Source organism: Rhineura floridana, chromosome 4, assembly GCF_030035675.1.
Source record: "Rhineura floridana isolate rRhiFlo1 chromosome 4, rRhiFlo1.hap2, whole genome shotgun sequence".
NCBI lineage: Eukaryota > Metazoa > Chordata > Lepidosauria > Squamata > Rhineuridae > Rhineura > Rhineura floridana.
Genome location: NC_084483.1, coordinates 192357334 through 192384496, shown reverse-complemented (window position 1 = coordinate 192384496; position 27163 = coordinate 192357334). Strand labels below are relative to the sequence as shown.

Genomic DNA, 27163 nt, shown 5'->3' with positions numbered 1-27163 from the left:
GCATGATTGCAAGGGAGTAAATCCCACTGAACTCAATAAGCATGCAAATGATCAAACCTGTCCTCCCCTCCTCCTCCCTCCTGTGCCCTCCCTCTTGCCCCTTTCCTCTCCCTTCCCCTCCCCTTCCCCTTCCAATCTACTCCTTCCCCCTCCTCCCCCTCCCCTGCACCCTCCTCTCTCCCCCTCCTCCTCCCTCATGGTCAGTTTTACCTATCCTAGGACTACAACCCGGGAGACCAGGGTTCAAATCCCCACACAGCCATTAAGCTCACTGGGTGACCTTGGGCCAGTCACTGCCTCAGCCTCAGAGGAAGGCAATGGTAAACCCCTCTGAATACCACTTACCATGAAAACCCTATTCATGGGGTCGCCATAAGTCAGAATCGACCTGAAGGCAGTCCAATTCATTTTCCTGCATGATTGCGTGGGAGTAAATCTCATTGAACTCAATAAGCATGCAAATGATCAAAGCAGCCCTCCTCTCCTCCCTCTCATCACCTCCCTTTTGCCCCTTCCTTCACCCTTCCCCTTCCAATCTCCTCCTTCCCACTCCTTCTGCTTCCTTCCCTCTACTCTCCCCTCCCCCTTCTCTTCCCCCATGGTCAATTTTACGTCTCCTAGCCATGATTGCACAGGAGTAAATTCCACTGAACTCAATGAGCATGCAAATGATTAGACCTGCCTTTCCCCTCCTTCCCCTCTCCTCCTCCCTTCTTCCTCTCCTCCCCTCTTCTTCCTCCTCCCCTGCCGATTCCAGGCTTCCCTCCCCATGGTCAGTTTTACCTAGCCTAAGCATGATTGCACAGAAATAAATCCCACTGAACTCAATAAGCATGCAAATGATCAATCCATTCTCAGCAAACTTGCACAGGATCCCATTTCTTACCTCCTGGATTAAAAAGCAGAGAAATTCACTAATAAGGAAAAACCCTTGTGGTTTAAGAATGTACCTATAGCCAACAGATCTTTCTATCAAACGTTTAAAAGCAGAGAAATTGGGCAGCTATAGTGAATGCACCAGGGGAGCAGGAGACCTGACCTCCTCTCTGAGATATTGGACTGCCCTACAAATTTGTCAAAATGCAAGAGTCTGGGATTTTCCACAAAATGTACTGAGAAATAATTCTCATTTTTCACTGTTTCTGTTGGCTTCTTTACTTTGATGTTTTCACAGACAAAAAATGTGTGTGTGGGGGGGGGTTGAATCCATCCTTTCCTGTCATTTGCAAAGATCTTTGAAAAAAGCACTTCAAATAAACATTTCAATTCTCAGCCAGGATTTTCTGCTCATATAGGAAGCTGCCTTATACTGAGTCGCACCATTGATCCATCTAGCCCAGTGCTGTCTACACTGACTGGCAGCAGCTCTCCAGAGTTTCAGGCAGGGAGTCTCTCCCAGAAGGTCTCTCAGGTTCAATCCCTGATGGCATCTCTCCTGTCTGGAGATGCCATTGCGAACTCAACCTGAGGGACCTTCTGCCTGCAAGGCAGATGCTGCAATGGCCCTTACCCTGCATTCACAACTTATTCAGCTGTGCTGAGATATTAGGAGGCATTCTAGAATTAACCTTAGAACCCCTTATTGCCATGTGGCACTGATGTATCGGAGCACTAGGGAAAGCCAAGGAGAGAACAGTAGATGAAAGGTTGCCCTTTTAAACAAATCCTATTTTTAAAAAGTTAAAATTTCATTTCTTAAAAAAAAGGCATTCACAGCAATTCACCTATATGTTACAAAGTGTGTATAGTGTACAAAAATGACAGTACAGTAGGGCCCCACTTCCAGGCGTTCCACTAATGCGGCTGCTTTCCTCCCCTCTTTTAAAGCCAATTTTGCCGGTTTTGCAGCATTTTGCGGCATTTTCGTGCAACGCGCCCCATTAAAGTCAACGGGGTTCTGCTTTATGGCGATTTCCGCTTTACAGCGGGGGTCCGGTACGGAACCCGCCGTATAAGTGGGCCCCTAATGTAAAGGATACTTCCCCATCACAGGGCTTCCATGCAGAGAATTTTGCAGATACTGTAGACCCATATAAATGCAGATGCAACATAATACTCCAGCATGCCTCAGTCCATCAGAAACCCTCATAAAAATGTCTAATAAGAGGAATCACCTTTGATGTCTGGGGCAGAATAAACACACAGCACTGGTGGAGATTTAATGCTATCAGTATTACTAACATAGCTCTTTGTATGAAGGACTGAAAAAAAGAGCCTTTCTAGGGACAAACTATTAGTCTCTGAACATGTCGTGTTGCCACCAAGTATCATAAATGTACAAGTTTCCAAGTTAAAGAGACACATGATAACTAAGACCTCCTGCCAGACCTGGTTTCAAATTCCTGCTCACATGAAGCTCGCTGGGTGGCTTTGGGCCAGTCACGGTCTCTCAGTCTAACCTACCTCACAGGGGTGTTGAGAGGATAAAAGGGGGAGGAAAAGAACCATCTTTGAGTTCCTTATAGAAAAGGCAAGCTATCAATGCAAATAATAATAGGAGCTTCCCAGCTACAACTAGGGTGGTGGGGAGGCGGGGAGAGAGAGGGCATTCATACCCAAAGTCCCAGGACAGACCTGAACAATGGAAGCTTGCCTGTAAAGTAAGGAGGATCTTACATCAGTAGTACATGCTCTGGTAACCTCACGTTTGGATTACTGTAATGCGCTCTACGTAGGGCTACCTCTGAAGACGGTTCGGAAGCTACAGCTGGTGCAAAATGCGGCGGCCAGACTGCTAACAAGAACGAAGCGGTCTGACCATATAACACCTGTTTTGGCCCGCTTACACTGGCTTCCAATACGCTTCCGGGCCAAATTCAAAGTGTTGGTATTAACCTATAAAGCCTTATACGGCGCGGGACCACGATATCTGTCGGAACGCCTCTCCCGCTATGAACCGGCTCGTACACTACGGTCTGCTACGAAGGCCCTCCTCCGGGTCCCGACTCATAGGGAGGCCCGGAGGGCAGTGACAAGATCAAGGGCCTTCTCAGTGGTGGCCCCCGAACTATGGAATAGTCTCCCCGAGGAGGTTCGCCTGGCGCCGACACTATCATCCTTTCGGCGCCAGGTTAAAACCTTTCTCTACTCCGAGGCATTTTAATTTTTTGTTAATGATTGTAATGTTTGTAATTTGATTTTAGCCTTTGCTGTTTTTAGATTGTGAAATTTGATTTTAGACTGATGTTTTTGTATAAATATTGTATTTTATTGTATCTATGTTCACCGCCCAGAGAGCTATTGCTAGTTGGGCGGTATATAAGTTTTAAAAATAAATAAATAAAGGGAGAGGGAAGCTCTTAACACACACACTCACACACACACTATCAGATCAGTGGGGCAAAGGGAACAAGCGGGCAGGGAGGCAATAATTATTATGTAATTAAGGCTGCAATCCAGTGCTTTTACCAGGGACAAAGTCCCATTGAACCCAATTGAGCTTACTTCTGAGTAGACATTATTGGATTGCAGCTTAAGAAAACCAGGAAAGGCTTCTTACCTTCCTTCCAAGCTCCACAGCCTACTCGTAGGCTGCAATTCTAACTACGTATACCTGGGGGGAAGCCTTTCTGAATTCAACAGGGCTTACTTCTGAGCAGAAATTAGAATAGACGTTGTCTATTTCAGCCCCTTCCTCCCCTCAGCATTGCCTCGCTTCTGCTGCTATGGGCCAGTAAGCTCTTCCCCTCCTCCCATGCCTGAAACTCAGGACAGGCTGGGCAGCCTGCTGCTTCTCTTTGCCGACCATGGTGCAGCTGAGCAGGACAGACTCTGTTGCTGTGGATCTGGCTAGGCTTGCCTGCACCGCAGCCCACTTTCCTTCCTCCACTACTGGCCTGTAGGTTATCTTGGGAGGGCCCCCTGGGGCCCTGAGTGTGATCCTGGGCCCTCAGGCCAGTGGCCAACCTGTCTGTGTGCTAGCACCAGGCCTGATGATAACATAAAGCTTGTGCGTGGCTTAAATTGCTCTTCAGGCCAAGTTTCTAACCCTAAATGGAGCTTAATTAACAAACTAGTCTTGTATTGACCTTAACACAGGGATAAATTTAATGAAAAGATTAGCCACGAGTGACTCAGAAGTTGGAGGAAAGAGGATGAGGCTCCTTTTTTGTTTGTTTTCATGCTTGTCTCCATTTTTAATTTCAAAAATATTGATCCCTTGATGGAATGGGGTAGGGGAGGGAGACAGGGCAGAACCTTCAGGGTGAGGACCAGAACTTGAAAGAATCTAGAAGGTAATAGGTAGATCAGTAATGGAGAGTTGGTGACCCTACTTCTGAGGATAGGACCGACCATTTATTATTTTAGCTAATAATTAACATAAGAGTATAATCCATCTCCCACTGGAAACAGTGTCAAAACTTCCATTGGTTCAAAGGAGTTGGATTGCATTAACTGAATTGTTTTTCTCCTGCTAAATTTCATACAATTATGGAATGTGATCCAGTGGATCAGTAGTTTGGTGCAATGATAGCTAAGGTTGCGGTCCATTACTTGGCAACTCTGACCTTTAAAAAATAGTGGCAAATTAGAACTGCAAGGTTGATAAGCAACCCTATAAGACCAAGCATACAGGGCCATTGGCGCTATTTCCCCCTTTCTGTTACACTGTCTAAGTCCCATCTAGAATAAGCCTCTTGTATGTCAGAGGTATGTCGCACAGAGGATGGAAGAATACTGTTGTAGAACCAGCGAGGCACCCTTTGGGAGTTGCAACAGCTTTGTCCCCAAAATATTCCTGAAGATGCTCTCTTGCAAATTGTGACTGTGAATGTTTCCTGTGGCTACAGATACCCTACTTGAACTTCACCATTAGTATTTGACATCCTAGGGTTTTGCAGTAGCAGTCAACATTTTGCAATATGTGACATGTAGCAGCCAGCCTTTATTCATGTTTTAGATTGATATTTTAGTGCAATAGACTCTTTATCCTTAAGAAGTTTGCTACCATCCATTGAACGTAAGGGATTTGTACTGTAATTTTAGCACACATTTTATAATTCTGGTTTCCCACACACCCACCTACCCTGACACCTTTAGGATTACCTTTAACGTGTCTTTCCTTTTATAATACAGCCTGATGTTCAGCAAGATGGGGAAAATTCCGCTTTGCTCCTAACATGCATTTTCTTTTATTATTTAACTGGGTTATAGCCCACGTTTTAAGAGAGATGCTTCATAAATCAGTTTATAAAATACACACCAAAACGTAACCAATAAGATAGAATTTTAATCCATTTAAAACATCGGCTTTATAAGGGCACTGAAAGCCAGCACAAACATATCAAATAGCCCCACATAAGTTCCCCAAGGCGTCCTGCTCGTGAAAGGAATTTTCCAAGAACGAACAGGCACTTTTTGAATCTAACCCAGTGACTAAAAGTTAAATATGAAAATAACAGACCGGAAGCATTAGATCTCCATAGCCAGTTGCTTCCTATACAGCCCCAAAATATTAAGTTGCATCTTATTTTTCTCATTTGCTTCATTTGTTTCATGAGTTTTTCACCTGGCAAAGTATCACCCATGTGGTTGCTGCATGTGCCAGGTGGAGGGCTAATCCATACAGCCTCGCTACCCCGTCGCATGTTTTTCAATGTGTATGGGGTCAGCTGTTGTTGCAATTCTGAGTAAGTCCCATTGAACTCCCAGGGGCTTCCTTCTGTGTAAGCATTACTAGGACTGCAGTGTCAGGACCATGTAGCAATGGAAAAGAAAAATGTGGCCGAGAGTACAGGGATTGCAAACAGGAATGAAAACCAAAAGCAAGAACAGGGGACTTGGGGAGCATTGAGGGGGGCAACTTGCCTTCTTTTGCTCTGGAAATGTTAACAGTTTGGCTCAGCCCTAACCTTACCTCTCCAAAGAAATGTGTGAAGTATTTTGCTGGTTTACTGGTAATTTTCTCCAGTAGGCTATTTCTGCAGACCCCTTGCAAACCTCTCCTTGTCTGCTGGTTATTAGTAAGCAGATGTGATGTTTCTCTCCACTTTTGTCAGCAGTTCTCTCAGTCGAGGAGTCCCTCTGCAGCCCTTACCCTCATTGTATGGGTCATTATGAAGTTCTCAAAGAACTAAGGAATTGCCTGCAAAGCAGACAGAAAATTCTCCTTTTCTGTCTACCAGTACATATTCTCATATGTTTGCACTCTTGAATTTATATTTCATTTTCCTGTGCTTTTGCTGTTCAGTGCTGCTTTCTTATGCTGCACACACACCAAACACTTAACACATTTAAAGCACATTCCCCCCCCAAAGAATCCTGGGAACCATAGTTTATTCCTCACAGAGCTCCAATTCCCAGCACCCTTAACAAACGACATTTCCCAGGATTCTTTGGAGGACATAATGTGCTTTAAACGTACAGTGTGACTGTATATGCAGCCATGTTGCTGCGCTGCTGCCCTTCTGTTCCTCTTCTTTCAGTGGTGATTGTTTCACATAAGGGCTCTTTTCTGCGCCTGCTTTATATCATTTGCATGCACCTGCTTAATTTTAATTGAAAGGTGTTTTGCTTCTTTTTCTCTATTTGTAAAATTTTCCATAGGAATCAAGTGGAGGCAAGCAGGCAAAGCTTGGTTGCGTATGAATACCGTGATTATAGATCATCTTCAAAAATTGGCCAGGTTTTTGTTTTGGTGTGCTTTTTATGTCAAAGCATTTGATTTCCAAGGGGAAAACTTTGAATAAACTGCACGTATTTTATACTCACGTGCCTTTGGAAAAGTTCCTGTATGTTCAATAATTTAGTCAGAGGGGTGATTGCTACAGCACAAGAGCAATTTTGCATATATATATATATATATATTCATATTTTCTTTTGAATATGAATAGCAGAGTAAGTGGGTGATTAAAACAGGTGGATTGCACAATTTGTCAGTTAACTTGTAAGAAGTGTTGGGACGAATACACATTCTCACACAGTCTGGTTCTGGGATTTGGTTATGAACAAGAAATATCTCAAACAGTGCAATCCTGTGCTTACCTAAGAAGTAAGCCCCACAGTGTTCAAAGGGACCTGCTCCTAGGTAAGTGTGCTCTGGATTGTAGCCAAGGTTTGGGTTTGTTTTTTTCTACCGCCTTCTTCCTGAAACATGACATGAAGTTATTAATTACATTCAAGCTTTATTTTTATTTTTATTTTGAGGAGGCAGGGAAAAGAAGATTTTTTAATTTTTAATTTTCCTTTATAGCAATACTAAATAAGTCCCTTGGCCTTACTGAATAAGAGAATTCAATGGAAAACCCCAGAAAGGTGGCAGAGAAACAAGGAACTGGTCAAGAGCTTCTCTAGGGATGCTCATTCTGGCTGATATAAATGTCTAGACAGCTTTTCTCTACAGTTATAGACAAGGACAGAAGAAAGACCTTTGACCTGGAGATGCCATTTTGGAGTTTTGAACAGGAAAGTTCAGAACTGTAATTTCGCACCTTGAAATTTGCCTTAGTACAGAAACCACACTCTTTATGTTAGGTGGAGAACCGTTATTTATGAATCTGCTTTTATCTATCCCATTGGAGAATATGGCTGCTATATTTTTTTCTGTCATGTGATGTGTAAGCCAACACCATTTTCTGAGTTGTAGACAGGGATGGGGAGGAAATTTGGTTCAGTTTGAATTTTAATGTGAAATTGCCTAATTTGCACTTCCTGAAACAAGAAATGAAACAAACAGCTACCCTTCAAAGGTCACACTTCTCTGAATTTTGCGATGAAGTTCTCCAACCACATAACATGCACAAAGATGTGTATATTATGGGAAAGTGTGCATGAAGATGCATATATTGATGAAAATCCTTAATGTTCAACAAGGACAGACATCAATAGCCAGCAAAGGCCATGGTGAACATAAATGTTTTCAGCATTCTCCAGAATTGGACTGATGTTGGTGCATGCCTTATTTCTTAGGGGAAAACTGTTGCACACACTGGACAACCACCACACTGAAGTCTCTGCAATGGCTTCTGTGCAGAGACACTTCCAAGAAGCTATGTAAATATTTTACAATGAGGGGGGGGAAAGATCAAGAGGTTGTAGAATAAGGAAATCTTATTGGATGCTAAATTCTGTCTGTTTCTGAACCTTACATTTCAGTGGCTGCAACTCATTTCTAGAATTAGGATGCAGCAACATCGCTTATTTAGTCAGGTTCCAGCAGTAACTTCTTCCTTTTTTTCTTTTCCCCCCTAACACACACTCTGCAATGTTGCTTCTTCTTTCTCATTTTAGTTTTATAAGAGTCATTATTCAGAAACGAAGCATGTTGCCTGTCTGCTGTGGAAACACAAATCAATAATTGCTTTAGTCAGTATTTTTAAATGAACACGGCAAGATACTTCATTAAGCTATAAATACCGAGTTATGGATGCTTTTTCAATAATAATTAAAATGGATAATAGCATTTGGAGTGGATACTTGTCTTGAAGAAGGGGCAACGCTGCTGATAGATACATCGTCTGTTTCCAGTGATACGATTACAGTTTGTGTTGTTATTATTTCAATTAGAGATGAAACAAACTTATTTTTTCATTTCAGGGCTAACAGTTCTTTTGCTTGGGCTTGGTAAATACCTGTTGTCCATATTGGATGTAAACTGTTTCATACACTTCTTACCAAGAAGCTCTCCCCAACCTGGTGCCGTCCAGATGTTTTGGACTACAAATGCTATCAACCTCAGCTAGCAGAGCCAAGAAGCAGGGATGATGGAAGCCGTAGTCCAAAGCATCTGGAGAGCACCAGGTTGGGGAAGGCTGGTATAGAGGGAGACAGTGCCTTCCTTTCTCTCCCCCTTCTGCCATAGCTGGATTGTCTCTAATGTCTGCACAAGGGGAATAGATTTGAAAAGGCCTTGGTCACATGGTTGATTCCTGGAATTTATCTAGAATATCAGCCATGTGAAATTATTCTACTCAAACTGGATTCTTCATAAGTAAGCCCTATTTATTGTTTTATTATGTTCATAAAATTGAAAAGTTGTTTTTGCTTGCTGTTATATTTTTTGCTATAATAATAATAATAATATTTTATTTATTGGTCGCCTATCTGTCCAGGTTAGTGGACACTCTAGGCGACTTACAATAACAAAAAGCTATACATACTATACATATACAAAAACAAACCACAGTCCTAAACAATTTAAAACCAATTTCCAATTAAAACATCATAAAATTAATCCTCCTTAATCCCACAAAAAAAAAAAAGCAGCACACAAACAAACAAACAAACAACAAACACACACCCAGGCCACCCCAGCCAGCCGGCTTATGTATCCCTCCAAAGAGGGACAGATGGTAGCAGTCAGTCCCAGCTGGCTGGGTACCTGGGGCCTGGTCCTGCAGGATGCAGGTCTGTCAGGCAGAAGTCCCACAGGGAAGGGTGGTGGAGGTGGTGATCCCACAGCAGCAGCAGCAGCAGCAGCAGCAGCAGCAGCAGCAGCAGCAGCAGACTCTCCTTCCCTGGGCGGCGATGTTCTCTTCCTGCAGGCTCTGGGTCTCCCAGGCCACCCCAGCCAGCCGGCTTATGTATCCCTCCAAAGAGGGACAGGTGGTAGCAATCAGTCCCAGCTGATTTATTACTGTTTTATTATTTTTGTTATTAGGAAATTGTTTTTGAGATGTATTTCTGTTCACCTGGTTGTAAGTCACCTTGAGCACAATTTTTTGTGGAAAGGTGGCATACACATAAAATGATGGTGATGATTGCTACAATACTACATCCAGGGACACTGGAGGCAGGGCAAGAGAACCAGTTTTTTCCCCATCATGTATATGGGTTGTCTCCAGGGACATCTGTTATGGGATCTGGCCCAGCGTAACTTTGTTTCCAAGCCACTAAGATCTGGAGTGGACTTTTGATATCCTTGGCAGAGCCACATAAGTTGCCAAATCAATCTCAACTAACTTCAGCTTTTGGAGTAAGTGATTATTCCGAGTACTGACCTTCTGAGTCCCAATGCCTCAAGAAGTATTTTGCTTTCCAATTTTCTTCTCCACAAAGTGCATAGATAAACTATGGAATTTGTTCCCACAAGAGGCAGTGATGGCTACCAACAAGGATTGGACAAATTCATGGAGGATAAGGCTGTCAATGGCTACTAGCCATGATGGCTATGTTCTGCCTCCACAGTTGGATGCAGTATGCTTCTGAATATCAGTTGCTGGAAACCACAGGAGTGGAGAGTGTTGTGTTTAGGTCCTGCTTGCAGGCTTCCCATGGGCAACTGGTTGGCCAGTGTGAGAACAGGATGCTGGACTAGATGGGCCATTGACCTGCTCCAGCAGGATCTTCTTATGTTCTTATGTTCTCTCCGGGGTTTCATGCAGGAGATATTACTAACCCTACCTGGAGACACCAGGGATTTAACCGGGGACCTTCTGCACACCAAGTAGATGATGCTGTAACACTGAGCTATAGTCATTCTGCTGCTATCCATAGAAACGCCTGACTCTTCAGCATCAACCTTGCTTGTTTGGACTATGTTCTTGGGGGCAATTTGCAAGCATACTGAACAGCCAAGGGCAGGCCTCTGCAGCTTGTGATATAGCAAGCCAAGCAGAGATTATCATACATGCATGAATTCCACCAAGGTTCCATTAACCTCCAAGGTGCCGTGAGATTGTCATGAATCTGTTTAAGCCACCATGAATGGGAAGTGGGCTGTGTTTGCTTGGTGATGGGGATAGGGATGGGGGAGAAATTTGGTTCAGGGTGCATTTTAATGGCAACGTGCCTAATTTGCACTCTTGAAACGATATGTGAACTGAAATGCAGCCATCCTTCTCAATTCGCACATCTCTGAATTTTGTGGTGCTGAGAGTTGTTAGGAGACCCCTCTTCCCCTCACAGAGCTACAGTTCCCAGAGTTCCCTGAGAAGAGAGATTGACTGTTAAACCACTCTGGCAGTCGTAGCTGTGTGAAGGGAACAATGGTCTCCTAACAACTCTCAGCACCCTTACAGTCCCCAGAATTTTAGGGGGAAAGCCATGATGATTTAAAATGATATGATAGCACTTTGAATGTATGGTCTGAAGGCAGCCAGGATTTGTGAGTGTTTTAACAAAAATTGGTGGAGAAATGTGGCAAGATTGGGGGAAAAATGAAAAACGGAAAGAAACCAACATGGACAGATTTCTCCACCCGTAGTCCCAAGATGTTCAGCCCTGGTCAAGAAGATTGTTACTGCCATGTACTAACCTAAAGAAATGTAAAGATCTTTTCAAGATGTTTTATCTGCATAACACTGCATCTAAATGTTTTAAAAGAGCTCCCAGTTAACCTTGTGGTTGTTCTTTTGTTTTTGTTTTTCTTCTTTACAGCACCAAGGAAAAATTGGAGTTAAATTTAATGTCGGAACAGATGATATCGCAATTGAAGAAGTCAACGCAATCATTAATGATGGGAAATACCACGTAGTACGTTTTACAAGAAGTGGTGGTAATGCCACATTACAGGTGGACAACTGGCCGGTCATAGAACGCTACCCAGCAGGTAAGGATGTAAATTCAGAAGGTTGGATTGATGTTAGGGAGGGGGAAGGGTGAACGGTGACGTGGTGGATTTGTTTGTGTAGGTGCATAGGATCCCGGCTTCTTCAGGACATCTAAGTGCTCTTTTCTGCCATGAAAAATTGTGACTGTTTTGTAGGCTATGAAAAAAACAACACAGACTGTCTTTTAACTAAGTTTGACACATGAATAAAACTGAAGTCATGTAGATATCAATGCTCCGAGAAACCAATTCTTTTTTAAAAAAAAGAAACAAAAATTATTAGTGTGCTGGTATATTTAGAGTGGGGGGAAGGCTTTGGCAAAAGCAGCATGACACGTCAAAATAGAAAATAAAAATCTGCAACTGGGGGTTGTTTATTAAGGAAAACATTGTCTGTGATTATTTTATAACCAGCTTTCTATAGCTTGCGGAGATTGGGAAATAACGTGTATTAAAAGAGGCACAGAAGCTAAGAAGCAGTGCCTTGAAAGAAAAATGGAATTGATTTTAAGAGTGTTCATTTAAGCACAATAGCTGTGGTCCACTAACCACTTATTCTGCAGCCCCCTCATCAAAGCTGGCCTAACCTACCAATTGTTCCCAAAGGTATGAAATCTTGTTTCTCATTAGGTGAACAGTCCTTTGATTTCAATGGACCATACATTATATACCCAGAGTTGACAATTGTTTTAGGCATGCAAACAACCTTGTGAGCTTGGGTGAGGCCAGTGAGGATGAAGGTGGGCATCATATATTGTAAAGATGGTGTGCATGTCCTGCCATTGATTCTCACAGGTGTGCACCAGGAGCAACTCAACCAGTGGGGTAGAGCCACAGCAGTAGCCTCCTGACAGTGGTGTTGCTGCTGCTTACTGGGAGCTGGAGGGGCGAGGCAGCAATGAGGTCAGTGATGTGTGGGTATACTGGTGGAGCCAATCTGGCCCTCCTGCCAGTGTGCCTGAACAATCCCAGCCTCAGTGTCACCTCCACCTTCTCCCTCCTGGTAAGCAGCAGTGTGATACCATTGCTGGCAGGCTATTGCTGCAGCTCCACCCAACCAAGCGAGTCACTACTGGCCTGCACTATTCCAAGAACACTAATCTAGGGGCTGGAACAATCTGACTCCCTTGAACAGTCAAGCTCTGTAGTAAAGGCGCATTCCAATGCTTACAAAATGGAACTGATTGAATTCACCAATCCCTGGTGAAGGCAAAGGATAAACCTGATATGTCTCATGGAGATATGGGTTATGGTTTGTTGACATGCCACTCCATATCTGCTGCTGCTGCTGCTTCTTCTTCTTCTTCTTCTTCTTCTTCATATTATTATTAATAACAACAACAATAACAACAACAACCAATCATACTTTTTCATATGCCAAAATGCTTTGTAGTTGTCATTTTATTTGTTGATCCTTGAGAGGTAGTTAACTGTTCTGATTTTACAGATGGAAAACTGAGTGCTTCAGTTGAGTTGCCCAGACCAATCTGTATGCTAACAGCTAAGCACCAGTTTAAAACCACATTTTTCAATCCTCTGGGCTGTCTTCTTTATTTATTTAACAGATTTATAGGTCACCTTTCAAGGTTATGCCCTTACAATGTAACAGGTATAACACATAAATATGGTGGGCTTACCAAGTGATATAAATTATCATGAAACAGGATCTAGGCTTTGTAGGTCCAACTGGATTTGGTAATCACATCACCAAAATCACATAAAAGATTTTGAAGAGCGAGTGTGTTGTACTGGTTAGAGGGCTGGACTAGGACCTAGGAGACTAGGGTTCAAACACCCACTCAGCCATGAAGCTTGCTGGGTGACCTTAGGCCAGTCACAGGCTCACAGCCTAACCTACCTCACAGGGTTGTTGTGAGGATAAAATGGAAAGAGTGGAGAACCATGTACACCACCTTGAGCTTCATGGAGGAAAGGTGAGATATAAATGTAATAAATAAATAAATAAAGGAAAGCACCGAAAGAGCTGTGTATAATTTCTTTAGAAGAGAGTTCCATGGGTATAGAACCACCACATACAAGACCCTGTCTCCCGTGCCTGCCAGCTTAATTGCTCTTCCCTGCAGACACATGAACAGGACCTCCAAAGCAGATGGGACAAAGACTCTTCTGCCAGCGTAGGGCTTGTGCTGCTGTGCAACACTGCAGGGTTGTTCTGCATGCACTGTTGGAACCCAGCTGGTGCTGGATGTTGTCAAGTTGCACATTAGGCATGGAGAGTAGAGTGAATAATGGTGGTGTTATTAGCTTCCTGTACATAGTTTGAGATACTCTGTTTTTTCTGTGCAGGTGGGTGAGGGGAACAAGGGTATATGTCGACATTTGAGGGTCTCCAGTGAATGAAAGCATTTGTGACTAAAAACCTCTGCGGTGAAGCATCCTTAGACTGATAGGTACTCTTCTCAAAAGATACTTTGAATTTGGATATGCATGTGATTATTGACTTCCAAAACTGTATACAGTCATTTTGATTTGCCACAGTACCTGTGCTGGTGGTAATTGCAAAGATGGATCAATTCTTGTTCAGGAGATAACGAGGAATATCTAGAAACTTTTCATAAACAAGTGTTTGCAGCCTTTGTGTTGATTTTTAACAGTTCCCACTGCAGCTACGACTGGGCTTAATTAAAGCCACAGTTTCAGCCATAACTCAGAATCCCCCTGTGTGCGTTATTGCTTGGCTCAGGCCAGTCATTCTTGATATTTAATTGTCTTTGAGCTTTTATCAGTATCATCGTGTTGCCTTTATTCGTAGCAGAACAGCAAAAGCTGATTCTTTGTTCTTTTCTACCCCTCCCTGTCTTGATTTAACACCATCTTCATACCCTCCTTTTTTAAAAAAAAATAAAAATAAATGTTGTATCTTCCTTAGCGAATTTCTGATCTTCTGTCTCTCAAATTCTATATTCCCCATCATGCTTCCCTTTTGTAGTGTGTGCCTGTGCTTAAAAACAGTGGCTGTCCATGGCATGGGTGTGTGTTGCGCATGGGTGTGTCTGCATGTGCACCTAGTTGATTTGTGTTCCACTGTTTACAGTAGGGGTACCCAACGTGATGTTCTCCAGATGTTGCTGGACTACAGTCATCTCTGATCATTAGCCACGCTGCATGGGGTTGATGAGAATTATAATCCAGCAACATCTGGAGGGCACTGCATTGGTTATCCCAATTTACAGTTCATGCCTTTAAAGCAGCCTTTCCCAACCAGTGTGCCTCCAGATGTTGTTGGACCACAATTCCCATCTTTCCTGACCATTGGCAATGCTGGCTGAGGCTGATGGGAGTTGTGGTCCAACAACATCTGGAGGCACACTGGTTGGGAAAGGCTGCTTTAAAGAGTAGTGAAAACCCTGGAGCACCATACCCTGATGCCCTGTATTCTGCCTTGCATGTTGCCCAATTCATCTGCTCCCTCCCTAGACCTTTTACCTATTACCCTCCACTGTCTGTTATACTCTTCCATGGAGTGACTGCAGTTGACTAGCTCTAACTTTCCATTAAAGTCCCTGTTCCTAAACCACACCACTGCTAGGTTCATGCAGCTCTAGGGAATCCAGAATTGTTGAACTCTTGGGGATGCAAGGGCAAAGGGCATACTGATATAACCATCTGCATCTCTGGAATTATCCCTAGTTGAAGGGATGTTGAAAATTGCCCTTGCCCATCTTTGAAGCCTGCCGAGAGTAGAAATGTGAAAGTCCAGTGGGGGGGGTAGAAGAGATTTGTCGAAGGACTTCCTGCTCCTTTTTTTCCAAAGGGGGCAGGAAATGAAATGTTGGGAAACACTGGGGGAAAAGGCGCATGAATTTATTTTCTCTTTTGAGACGAATGAAAGCTTTTGAATGCTTTTAAAGATGTTTTACTAACTCAAAATTTGTAGGTTCAGATTCAGAATAAGAAGTTATTAATCTTCCAGAAACTGATTCTGATTAGAGATATGTGATGGCAGTGTTATCAAGGATATGTTCATTGTTTAAACGTGACAAATTTGGTCCACAGTTAATATGTTATAATGTAATTATACACTGTTGAAGAGTTCGGCATTTTTAATGTTTCTATAGGGTTTCTCTTTCTTTTCTTCCCTTTTTTACTCTTTCTCTTTTTTCCCTTAATGTAACTGCAATTAAAAAATCAATTAAATGTTGCTATAGAGTTTAAGACAATATTGAAATATGCAGCTAGTCCTTCATACTGTGACTCTGTGAGACTGTATCTGTCCAAATATCATACTTCCTTTGTTCACCACAATGTTTGTAATTTCCGTTTTCAACTTTTGTTTGTTCCTTCTTCTTAAACGGTAAAAACTAAGATATATATGCTTAGTTTTGCAGAGTGCTCTCTCTTGCTTTCTGTAGTATCTGGTTAGCCACTCTGAAAACAAGATATTGGACTAGATGGGCCAACAGGCTCTTCTCATGTTCTCTTTCTTGTTCTCTTTTATATTGGGTACATTCACAATTTTGTAAAAAACTAAGGCTGCAATCCTAACCTGGGAGTACCACTGAATTCAATAGGACTTACTTCCGAGCAGACATGGTTAAGATTGTGCTGTAAGGCATTTATACTGAATTCCATCAATATACCACAACAGTACAATTTTATATGCTAAGTAATAAATGATTGTTATGCTGTAAAAGCAGTAAAATAAAAGTTGATAAGAAATCAAGTGTTGCATATATTTCAGTTTCACCAAAATTTCAATTCTCCCTTTCCCTTAAAAAAAATTAAAAAACAAACAAAACCCCTGTATCTTTTTCCCCCCATGAGCAAAAAAAGTGAGGCTTTATTTGGGGGTTCTCACTCACTCCTCCATAACTTAACAAATTCTGGAAAGCTTATATCTCTGGCCAAGCGAAAACAACTGCAACTGTGGATCCATGCTTAACTTTCTTGTTTCTTTTCTCTGGAAGCTTTTACCTCTTAAAATCTGAGAAAGATGCTGGGGAAGATTTGTATTACTCCACTGCAACTAATCTTTTAAACTTTGCTCTTTTAGTTTGCAAAGCATGTTACAATATTTATTGTTTAACTCTCAGAACAATGAGTCTGGAAATTGAGAGATTAATCCTTGGGAGAGTTGAACCCATGTCTCTAAATTAGGGAAGCTCAAAGGTTTTGTTTGGTTTGCATTTGTAAGCAAACTATCCTGATTTGAACTTTCCAAACTAATATGCAGATTCGAACACAGTTTTTGGACTTCTCTGAATTTGGGGTTACAGCTCTTTTCTAGAATCTGTATAAAATGCATATTTTGTTAAATACTAAATACATGTTTTAAGGTCAAATGTATACAAAAATGTGATTTAAAAAAAAAGTAAAAGAATTATGTGGAAATGAGACAGAATGGGATTATGAATGAACATACGTGAAACTGATGGAGTCTGAAAATAGACTGATTTGTCCTTCCCTACTCTAAAGTGACTCATGTGGATTTGTGGGGATAGTACGCAGGGAATTCACCTGTGTTGACCCCACTCAGCTCTTGCCCATGAAATGAACTGTGGGGAGACAGGTCACACCAACAAAGAAGCCTCTTTACACCAATAGATCCAATCAGATATTCTTCTCCAACCCTCGTAATGGTTTCTGGGCCAGTTGTACTTCCTGGCCTGAACAACCAGGAGGCTCTTCTGTTAAGAACATAAGAAGAGGCAGCTGGATGAGGCCAATGGCCCATCTAGTCCAGCATCCTTTTCTCACGATGGCCAACCAGATGTCTATGGGAAACCCTCAAGCAGGTCCTGAGTGCAAGAGCACTCTCCGTTCCTGAAGTTTCCAGCAACTGGAATTCAGAAGCATGCTGCATCCTACCATGGAGACAGAGCAGAGCCATCATGGCTGCTAGCCATTTATAGCCTTATCCTCCATGTTTCTGGCTGTGGATTGACTTCACCTCATTCTCCCTCAGCCACATCTCTCCCTACACTCATTTTAATAGGAACCAGATCTAATACAGAGCCAACCTATGCTCTTCTTAGAGAGATGCACCTGGTGCCATCTATTCATAGGTGCTAGGCAAAAACATGTTTATTTACCCAGGTTTTTGGCCCTTGATTTGGAGGGTAATCAGGTACATCAGTCACCTCTTTTTCTGTTCATCCTTTTATTGAGATGGATTGGATATATCTTTTTACAAATATTTATGGATAAGCATGTTAGATTCTTTTTATTCTTATATTTGGTTTTAAAGTTTCTTGTTATTTCTATCCTTACTTTCATGTAAACATTGATGAAATTACTACTACTACTACTGCTGCTACTACTACTACTACTACTACTAATAATAATCCTGCACTCTATCAACTGACCCTCTGCAGAGACATAATATTTTTTGATATAGCTTCCAGCATTATTCAACATGCTGCTATCTAATGCATTTTTATTTCATTAATATGTATTGTTATTACATGTAGATTCCCCATTTCCTCCAAGAAGCTCAAAGTGGTGTAAATGGGTCTGCGTCTCCCCATTCAATTCTCATAACAAACCCGTGAGGTAGGTTTGGCTGAGAGATAGTGAAGGGCCCAAGGTTACACAGTGAGCTTCATGGCTGAACAAGATTTGAACCCTGGTTTCCCAGGCCATAGTGCGGCCCTCTAGCCACTACACCATCCTAGTTCTTGCTAATACATCTTAAAACTGAATTATGCCTAGCATACATCCCAGTGGTATGATTACCTTTAATTTCTGTGCCCGTAGTGCATTTTGGCTCTGGTTCCTTTGCCTGTTTTAAAAACTTGTTGCCATGGTGTTTTAACTTCTCTCTCCTACCTGCCTCTGGGTTTAATTAAGAATAAGCAAGACCAGCAGGTTAATTAAGATGCCTCTCCATTTGAACTGTGCGTACAGCTGATCCCTCCTTCACTGAGACTGAAGAAATGAGACTTTTATCACCTATACTTCCTGTGGCACCAAAGCTGATTAATTCTCTGCCAAGAAAAACAGGAAAGTCCTCTCCACCTGCTTACCTGTTTAAAACCTTTTGCTGCAGCTGTACAGTTGATAAAGTTTCAACCTTGTTGTCACTTGTTTTATTTTTTTCACAAAAAAAACAATATTGCTTTTTGTTTCATTGTGATACCATGAGTATCACAGCTTCCAGAATTTATCATCAAGGCTCTGGGAAATGCCTCACTATGACAATCCAAAATTCTCCATCAATGAGAGGTAGAATTCTGGGACACTTTATGCAAATCAGACTCATTTGCATATCTTCCATAGGGATGAACAGATCCTGCCCTATCCAGTCCCTTTCCTGTCCTGAGACTGCACTCTGCCCTAGAGGGAGTTTGCGGAGGAGGGTTTCAAGCACCAGCAGGGCAAGGTTGCTCGCCTGCTGTCCAAACATTGAGTGTTGCTGCCACTTCCTGAGAGAAAGGTGGGAGGTGCATGGCAGCAGGACCCTTGGCTTGGCTCTGCCACTGTGCCCATATTGTACCTCACTCTGCACGCCTTGTCACTTTTTGGAACCAGCACCGACGCTCAGTGTTCAGAAGGCACCTGTGCCATCCCCGCTGCTGCTACTGGTTTCAAGAAAGCACATCCCGGTCACTCTTTTCATGGCAATGCTATATAGCCAAGAGATTTGAGTAGACAATAGTGTCTGAAGCCGAATCAGAGTGAGGGCAATGATTCCTCCTAGATGAAAAGGATGATCATTATGATGATGACAGCCAATTAATCAACCAACCAACCAATCAATCGTTTATTACTGTCAAAGACCAGCACTATAAAATATTTAAAAACTATAAAAACATATCAACATTACACAGAGAAAGAAACAAACAGCTGCACCATGACATAATATGACTCCAATGGTGTTGAATAAATACCCCAATGGGAAAAAGCCCCCAAAAGGTTAGCTATCATCATCATCATGGTGGACAGCAGGTGTGTGAGTGCCAATAAATGGAGCAAACATTTCACCCGTTTGCAAGGTCCTCAAGCATCTGTCAAAATGCCCCCCCCCCTTTGCATCCTAACAGTGCAGTGAAATTGAGGAAAGCCACTTTTGGCCAAGGTTTGCATTTGTAAGCTTTGGAGAAGTGGTTGGCCATTTTGCAAGTGGCGAACATCTTTTCCACCTTGCTTTGATAGCTTACTTTCTAATAAAATCCATATAAAGCCAGCCAACACTTTCAAAGGTTTTCAGATCTCTCTGCCCTCCAGACTTCTTGGGCTGCAGGCTTTTTCTCCCCACACAGTGACATACAGTCTCTTCTTCTTATCAATGGTTTTAATAAAGTTTCTCAAGTCAGTGTTGTTGTTTTTTTTAAAAAAATGACACCTTATCAGGTTTTTCTGTCAGATAATGCTTTATAATGTTTCTTTAAGTCAGGAGATAGGCATTTCCTTTTTCTTTTTCCTTTTGTACATGTAGGTTTCCCCCCCCTCCTTCCCCCTCCCCACATCTTCCCTTTTTCATCTTGGAGACCCTGGTAAAAACAAGCAAAGGCTTATCATTTCTTGGATGCAACAGATTCTGTAATTAAATACATATTTTAATAAAATGTGCAGCGTGCTCACCATTACTTCACCGTTGACAGATTCAGCATCCTTTGGTAAAAATGACATAATGCTTCTTCTTTGTAAGAGGCAGGGAAATGTCAAATGAGCAGCTGTGCTCCCAGATCTGTTATAAAACATTAGAAAATGCAGTCTCCTTATAAAAGATTCATAACAAAGGATGGTAAATACAAGAACAGAAGAACACTGTTTTTAGAACTTCACGTCTTTTTAAGCTGTTTCCAGTTTTCGGGGGGGTGTTGGGAAGCATGTCATATAGCCCTCTTGAGACTGTAATTTTTTTAGAATGTAGGTAGGAGACAGGCCATGTGTTTGACTGCTCTCCCACATAAAAAACTACTCATAATGGGAAGAAAAGATGCAATGAATAGCAACAATTTTCATTTTGGAGACAAATCACATTTTGTTAGGCATCAAGCCTGAAGCGTGTCTTAAACTGTTGACCTGAAAGATGGCAGAGCAATGATAGAGACCAATGGTGGGAAACCTTTTTTAAAAAGCCAAAAATATGTCTTTAATTGTGACTGTTTTCATAGGGTTTTTGGTTTACTAATTGTGTTTAAGAATGTTTTTAGAATCCTTTTCTTTTTGTTATTGTTATATTTCTCTGTCGATGTAAGTGATTAATTAATTAAATAATTAAATAAATAAATACATAAATAAAGCAAACCAGACTGAAATCCTCCCCCATCCCTACATGGGGCTTGTACAATGCCAGGGGTCCTCTAGACCTATCCTCTATGCTAGCACCTGCTCACAAGCCCTGCAGTCGACCCGCTTTGCCAGTCATGCCATACCAGTGATACATCGTGTTTCCATTAAATCCGAGAGCAGCCCTGAGGTAGCTCTGAGACCAGAGCCTTTCGAAAGGCAACATAAATTCAGTGCTGGCTTGGGCCTTTGAGCCAGACAATTTGCTATCCCAAATATGAAGCCAACAGACAAAAGACAAAATTAATTTCTGTGTAATGACATTGTGTTTTGAGATATCCTTGTGCCACAAGGCTTTAAAAAAATGGTCACATTTGTCTCTGGCTATGCCAGCATGGGGAGGTGTGACAGTGCAAAAGGACTTCATGTCTTCAGGACAACAACTTCTGTTCAGCTAACTAATTCAGGAAAAGTCACTATCATTCATGTTGGAAATGGAAAAAGTGACACTCTTGTCTGCCCTAGATAAAAGAGAGAGAAAACCTAAATAATTCAGGTAGCTGAGGAGATATTCATCTCTTTCTCATACCCATTCACAACCCCACTTTTTTGGGAGGGGCTTTTTGTTTTCAGTCTGTGCATTTTCCCTGCCCCTTCACATCTGTCTCTTCTTTGTCTCTGTCGATACAGTGATGGGCTGAGTCCAAAAATTGTTCCTGGCTTTTGAAGCACTACAGCCCAGATTCAGAATATGCCAATTTTTTCCCTGTGCTTATCTCATTTAAAAACATATGTTTATTTATTTATTTTTTTAAAAGAAATAATCCTGTAAATAGTTAAATATACTTTAGTTATTTGCCTCAGAGCTCCTGGTGTGTGGCACCAGAAATTGTGTCCTTGCTGCCCTTTTCTTTGCCAGGCATCCCATCTTGGTTTATGTTGTCCTGGACAGTCACCAGGATGTTATCTTGGCTTGAGTCACTCCTGATCACCACTGAATGGCCACACTCAGTCAGTCCCTCCCCCCAGTCTTGTGACTGGTGGAGACACTTCCAGGTCTGGTGTTGGGCTTCACATCAGGGTCGAGAAATCCACCCCTGCTGGACTGAACAGCTGTCCTCTTGTGCTGCTGAACTTCCCACCTAGTTTTTGCATAGGCTAGTGAGGAAGCAAGATGTTCAGATCTCAGCTGTTCACTCTCCTCTGCCTGCCTTCATCCCCCATTGAAAACCAGAAGCCACCTGCCCAGATGAGAGGCAAGTCTCTCCCTCTCTGACCCAGCTGTCTGGGCAAGGTGACACCAACTTGTCAGCCAAAGAGAGGAAGAGGAGAGATGCCCCCCCCAAGCAATGGCAGGTGGTCTGCTTCTTTCTCCCCTCCCCTCTCCTTCTGTCCTGCTTGATCCCTGTGGCTGCCGCCTCCGGTAGACTCCAAACAGTATGATGAGTGGGTTCTGCCTGGTTTGCCTTGAAGCCTTGACCAGGGCCAACTTATCCATTAGGCACAGTAGGCACAGTGCCTAGAGCCCACAATACTTTTAGGGGCCCACGAAAAAGTTTTAATTTCATTTAAAATCAGAAGGAAAAAAATGAACTTTTAGAATCGAAGAGTACTGTGAGTACGGAGAACACTTTGATATATGCACTATTATTCTGTACTATAGTGAGAAGCTTAGTGACTGTAAACTGTATGGCCAATATGGCCTCGGCCATAGGCGCCAACTGAATGATGGCAGATAGGAGGCCCACTTAACCTCAGCACAGTTTACTTCTTGCAATAAGTGAGATACATACTTCAACTGCGTTGGTATAAAGACGAATATAATCCAGGCTGGATTATATTCGTCTTTATACCAACGCAGTCGTAAAATAAAATTTTTAATATTTTTTTATGGAGGAAGGGGCCCACGAAGGGAAAAGTGCCTGGGGCTCACGGAAGTCATAATGCGTCCCTGGCCTTGACTACGTCTCCATGGATCTGCTCAGCCACGTAGGTCATCCTCAAGCACCCTCCCTGGCAAGAAAGGGGAAAGATGAAAGAGCTCAAAGGCAGAGAGGAAAGAGAGGGATCTGTCCCTCCCCTCCCCTGGGCCTCTGGTAAATGGAGAGGTCACTGGGCAGCCTCTTGCTGCCGGTGCTCACGTACCATCACATTATTTATTTATTTATTTGTAGTTTTATGAAGACTGTTCCACCAGCACTGGCCCTTCTGGTATTTGCCAGATCTGCCAGACTGTCAGTCCAGGCCTTTATCGATATCCCCTCAGCAATCAAGCACCATTTGGGGCTGATTCTCAGGAAGGTTCCTCAGTAGGAAGACATGGCAGCACAAAATGATATCCAGCATGGCTGTGGCAGTGTTTCTAGGGGAGGGAGTGCTTGATGAGACAGGGAGGCAAGAGCATAAGAAAGCCATTAGCAGTTCACCAATTCACCAATGCCCCTGGGGAAAGCAACTCTCCCCTCTCTCATTAGTACATTACCTTGCACACTCACTCTGTAGCTGTCACTGGTTCACAATTGGTTCTGCAATTGCAAGAGGCTCCAGTAGAGAAGGCATATTGTCTCCACTCGCCCCATCCTCTGTTTTTACATTTCCCATTCCAGTACTATATCCAACAGCCTCATTACTTTCATTAATGACTCAGCTTTGCATTTCACACCAGCTAAGCCTTGATTGAGTCTTCTTGAATGTAAAACATGAGAAAGGATTTTCAATAGAAATAATACTGAAGCCTTCCATACAAAAGGATGCCATTTTTCACTTTGCCTAGACTCCTGGCTGGCCTCCTGCCACGGCCATCTCTTTACCTTTATGTTACTGGTTTTAGGAAAATGTTTCAGAGCATTTCTGACCTTTTCAGAGGGGAACTATCTTGATCTGGGCAAAGTACAGTAAATATGTCAATGCAGGAAGATACCCTACCCTACCTGTCACAACATTCACGCCCCCATGCATGCACACGCACACACACACACACGTATGTGGTACCTTCTGTGATTTATTTGGGTAACTGCTTTGACGTGTCATCAAGGACACATACTCTGTGTTTTGTACAGAAGCAACCCCAGCAGAGGCCTGCTCGTGCCTTTTTCAGAAAATAAAAAATAAAAAAAATTGTGAATGAGTCCTGAAAGCCAAAGAAGAGAGAAATCCTAACCCTCTCCCCCAAAATAATGAAAGGATCATAGTTTAGTGACAAAACACATGTTTTGCACGCATACCCACTGAGATTCAGTCCTTAGTTAAAGTGGGGGCAAAAAGTCCCAATCAAAGCACAATATATATATGGTTCTCCTCCCTCTCCATTTTATCCCTACAGCAGCCCTGTGAAGTAGGTTAGACTGAGAGACAGTGACGGGCCCAAGGCCACCCTGAGAGCTCCATGGCTGAGTGGGGATTTGAACCCTGATCTCCCAGGTCCCAGTCCAACACTCTAACCACCGCACCACACTGGCTCTCTATCTCAGGGAGAAAACCATAGCTCAGTGGTAGAGCTATGTGTATATATATATATATATATATATATATATATATATATATATACACACACAGTTGTCTACTCAGATCATGGCCTGTCTACCTAAAACATTTTATATTATTATTATTGTTGTTGTTGTTGTTGTTATTATTTTCCTGTCCTTCCTCCCAAAGGAGCACAAGGTGGCACACACTCAACAAATGAACAATTTAATCATCTAGAAACGTATTAAAACAATTCCATTATAGATGCAGACTGGGAAAGATCTCTAAAAGACTGGGAAAGACTTTTGAAAGACTTGTTGAAAGAGGAAGGTCTTGAGTAGGTGTTCAAAAGACAACAGAGAAGTATGTCTTTCAGACCTTCTGAAAGGCTTGAATCATGGGAACCCTCCATTGATCCACTGGCAGGGAGTACAAAAGCTGAGGGGCCACCACAGAAATGGTCCCCTCCCTCAGGGTCACCAACTTCACCGATCTAGGCCGTGGACACAAAAGAGGGAACTCTCTTGTAGATCTCATAGTGCAGGCAGGCTGATATGGGCGCATGCGAATAATCAAACAGCTTGAGCCCAAACTATTTAAGATTAAAACCAGCATTGTAAATTGGTCTGGGAAGTACAGTGTCAACCATGTTGTTATAGAATCTGACTGCCTTGCTCCCCATCCAGACTCTGGTAGCCACGTTCTGAACCAGATGAAGTGTTCAAATCATCTTTAAAGCCAACCTCATGTAGAACACATTATAGTAATCAAGCCTGGGAGCTTGCGGTAAAAGGCAGGTAAGAAATCTAAGAAATAAGGATAACTGTCAAACCACTCCGAAGAGGGTTGCATCTGCTGAAGCTGACATAGGACACATCTCCAGCTACCAACATCACCTGGGCTTCCCAAGTCTGCACCAATCACTACAGATCAGTTCTTTCTACACCAAGGATGGGGAACCTGTGTCCCTCCAGCTGGGGCTCCAGTTCTTATGTTCATCTGCCCCAGCCAGTATGTTCAATGGTCAAGAATGATGGGAGTTGTAGTCCAACAACATCTGGAGGGCCACAAGTTTCCAATTCCTGGCCTAGGCCAACTGACAGTGAATGTTCACAGTTCCGAGCAGAGATCCTGCTATGACCATTTAATGGGAAATTCCAAGGTTTGAACTTGGGACCTTCTGCATGCAAAGCAGGTGCTCTACCACTGAGCTATGGTTTTCTCCCTGAGATAGAGAGCCAGTGTGGTGCGGTGGTTAGAGTGTTGGACTGGGACCTGGGAGATCAGGGTTCAAATCCCCACTCAGCCATGGAGCTCTCAGGGTGGCCTTGGGCCCGTCACTGTCTCTCAGTCTAACCTACTTCACAGGGCTGCTGTAGGGATAAAATGGAGAGGGAGGAGAACCATGTTTTTTCGCCACCTTGAACTGCTCGGAGGAAAGGTGAGATATAGATGTAATAAATAAAGAAATGGAGCCCTACAGTTCATAAGCATCCTCCTGTGCATTGGTTTGGTTTCCCCTGCTTTTCTACAGAGGAAGGGATTGTTGTGGTGTAAATTTGTATATTTGCTAAGCAGAGAGTAACAGCGGTCTGAAATGTGTGTGTGGCAGTGTGCGCGCGTTTACCTAAGAAAGCAGGTGTTTACCCTGCATTGAGATCACTGGGCCCATAACCCTTAGGTAAACGTGCGCACACTGGCACACACACATTTCAGACTGCTGTTATTCTCTGCTTAACAAATATACTAATGTACACCACAACAGGGATAAGGCAGCATCCGAGCTCAGGATTCTAGGCCTCATGCTCCTGACCTGTTCAGATGTAGCACTAATTCCACCTATGAGGCCCATGACACCAGTTGGTCACCAATGCCTTAAAGCAGGGATGGCTAGCCCTCAGTTCAGAGACCTGATCCCCCTGAAAAAAACCCTCCACCCCCCAGAATTTAATGACATCACAATCACCAAAGCAATCAATCAGTGTAGTGTGCAGCCAGCTCCTGGTGAACAATGTACACACGCAAAGATGAAAGTTATTCTCTTAGTCAAGAGTTACATCTAGGCTGAAGGCAGAGAAGGCACTTTCGAAATGACCCTAGGACTCTTTCAAAAGTTTCCTTGGCCTCTCCTAAGGGAGGAAAAGCTGTTAGAACAACAGTGCTTGTTTCCTCAGTGCGGTTCCACTGACAGAAACACAGATAAAAAGAACAAGATACTGGAAATAAAGATTTAACAGGGCCTTGTGCAGCATGGTTGTTTTCATCCATTTTTATCACATTTCAAGCATCTGGCTGTTAGACCCAGCAGTGCTTTTGGATTTCATTCTGCGCTGCTAGCTGCATGCTTCGGTCTCCACCAACTATCCACACCAATAATTTCTGATCATCGTTGGCTGTGCATATTTCACCCTGATCCTCCTTGGAATATTGATTTGTATGCCGCGGTGTACCTTGTTTGTATGCCATATTTCAGGCTGATGTGAGGAAATAACTTTGTGCATATGCATTTCCATCAACAAGAATTGGTGAAGGGGGGGCACAGCGGCCTGTTTCTCTTCCCCTCTATTGATTCGTTGCCAGTAACTCCACTTGGAGTTTTGTCTGGGGATCCATAATAGGATACAGATCATTCTGCGAATCCTATAAGTTTATTAAGTGGAAGAGCTCATTAATATTGCATTGCTAACCTTCAAGCATTTAGCTTTAAAAGGCTGTCTGTTTCAGAGCTGGCTGTTTGGCTTCATAGTTTATCATCTTTGGCAGCAAGCATTTTCAAAATAAAGCGGCTTTTATTTGCTAATATTTAAAGAGCGCAATGCAGCTCATTTTAATAATGCATTCATTTGGGGGCACACACATCTCCGTTAATGAAGCCACCTGAAAAATCTGTAAAGCTGCGACAGCGGTAATATCCTCACTCGATTTCTTGTGTTCCAGTCTTTTGTGAGAAAGGTCAAGTAGTTTCCTGAGAGAAAGTGGATTTGCAAATTGTGTCAGAGGAGCTGTTTTCTTTGA

The 27163-nt window shown here is 42.7% G+C and overlaps 1 protein-coding gene across 26 annotated transcripts in view; it reads left to right on the top strand.

Moving 5' to 3' along the window:
- NRXN1 (neurexin 1) overlaps positions 1-27163 on the top strand; it is a 1438606-nt gene that overhangs the window by 1208639 nt on the left and 202804 nt on the right. For all 26 annotated transcript variants that reach the window (XM_061625672.1, XM_061625683.1, XM_061625674.1 and 23 more), the window contains one exon: positions 11317-11488. In XM_061625672.1, coding sequence (XP_061481656.1) covers positions 11317-11488 — 172 coding nt within the window. The remainder of the gene's footprint in view (positions 1-11316; positions 11489-27163) is intronic.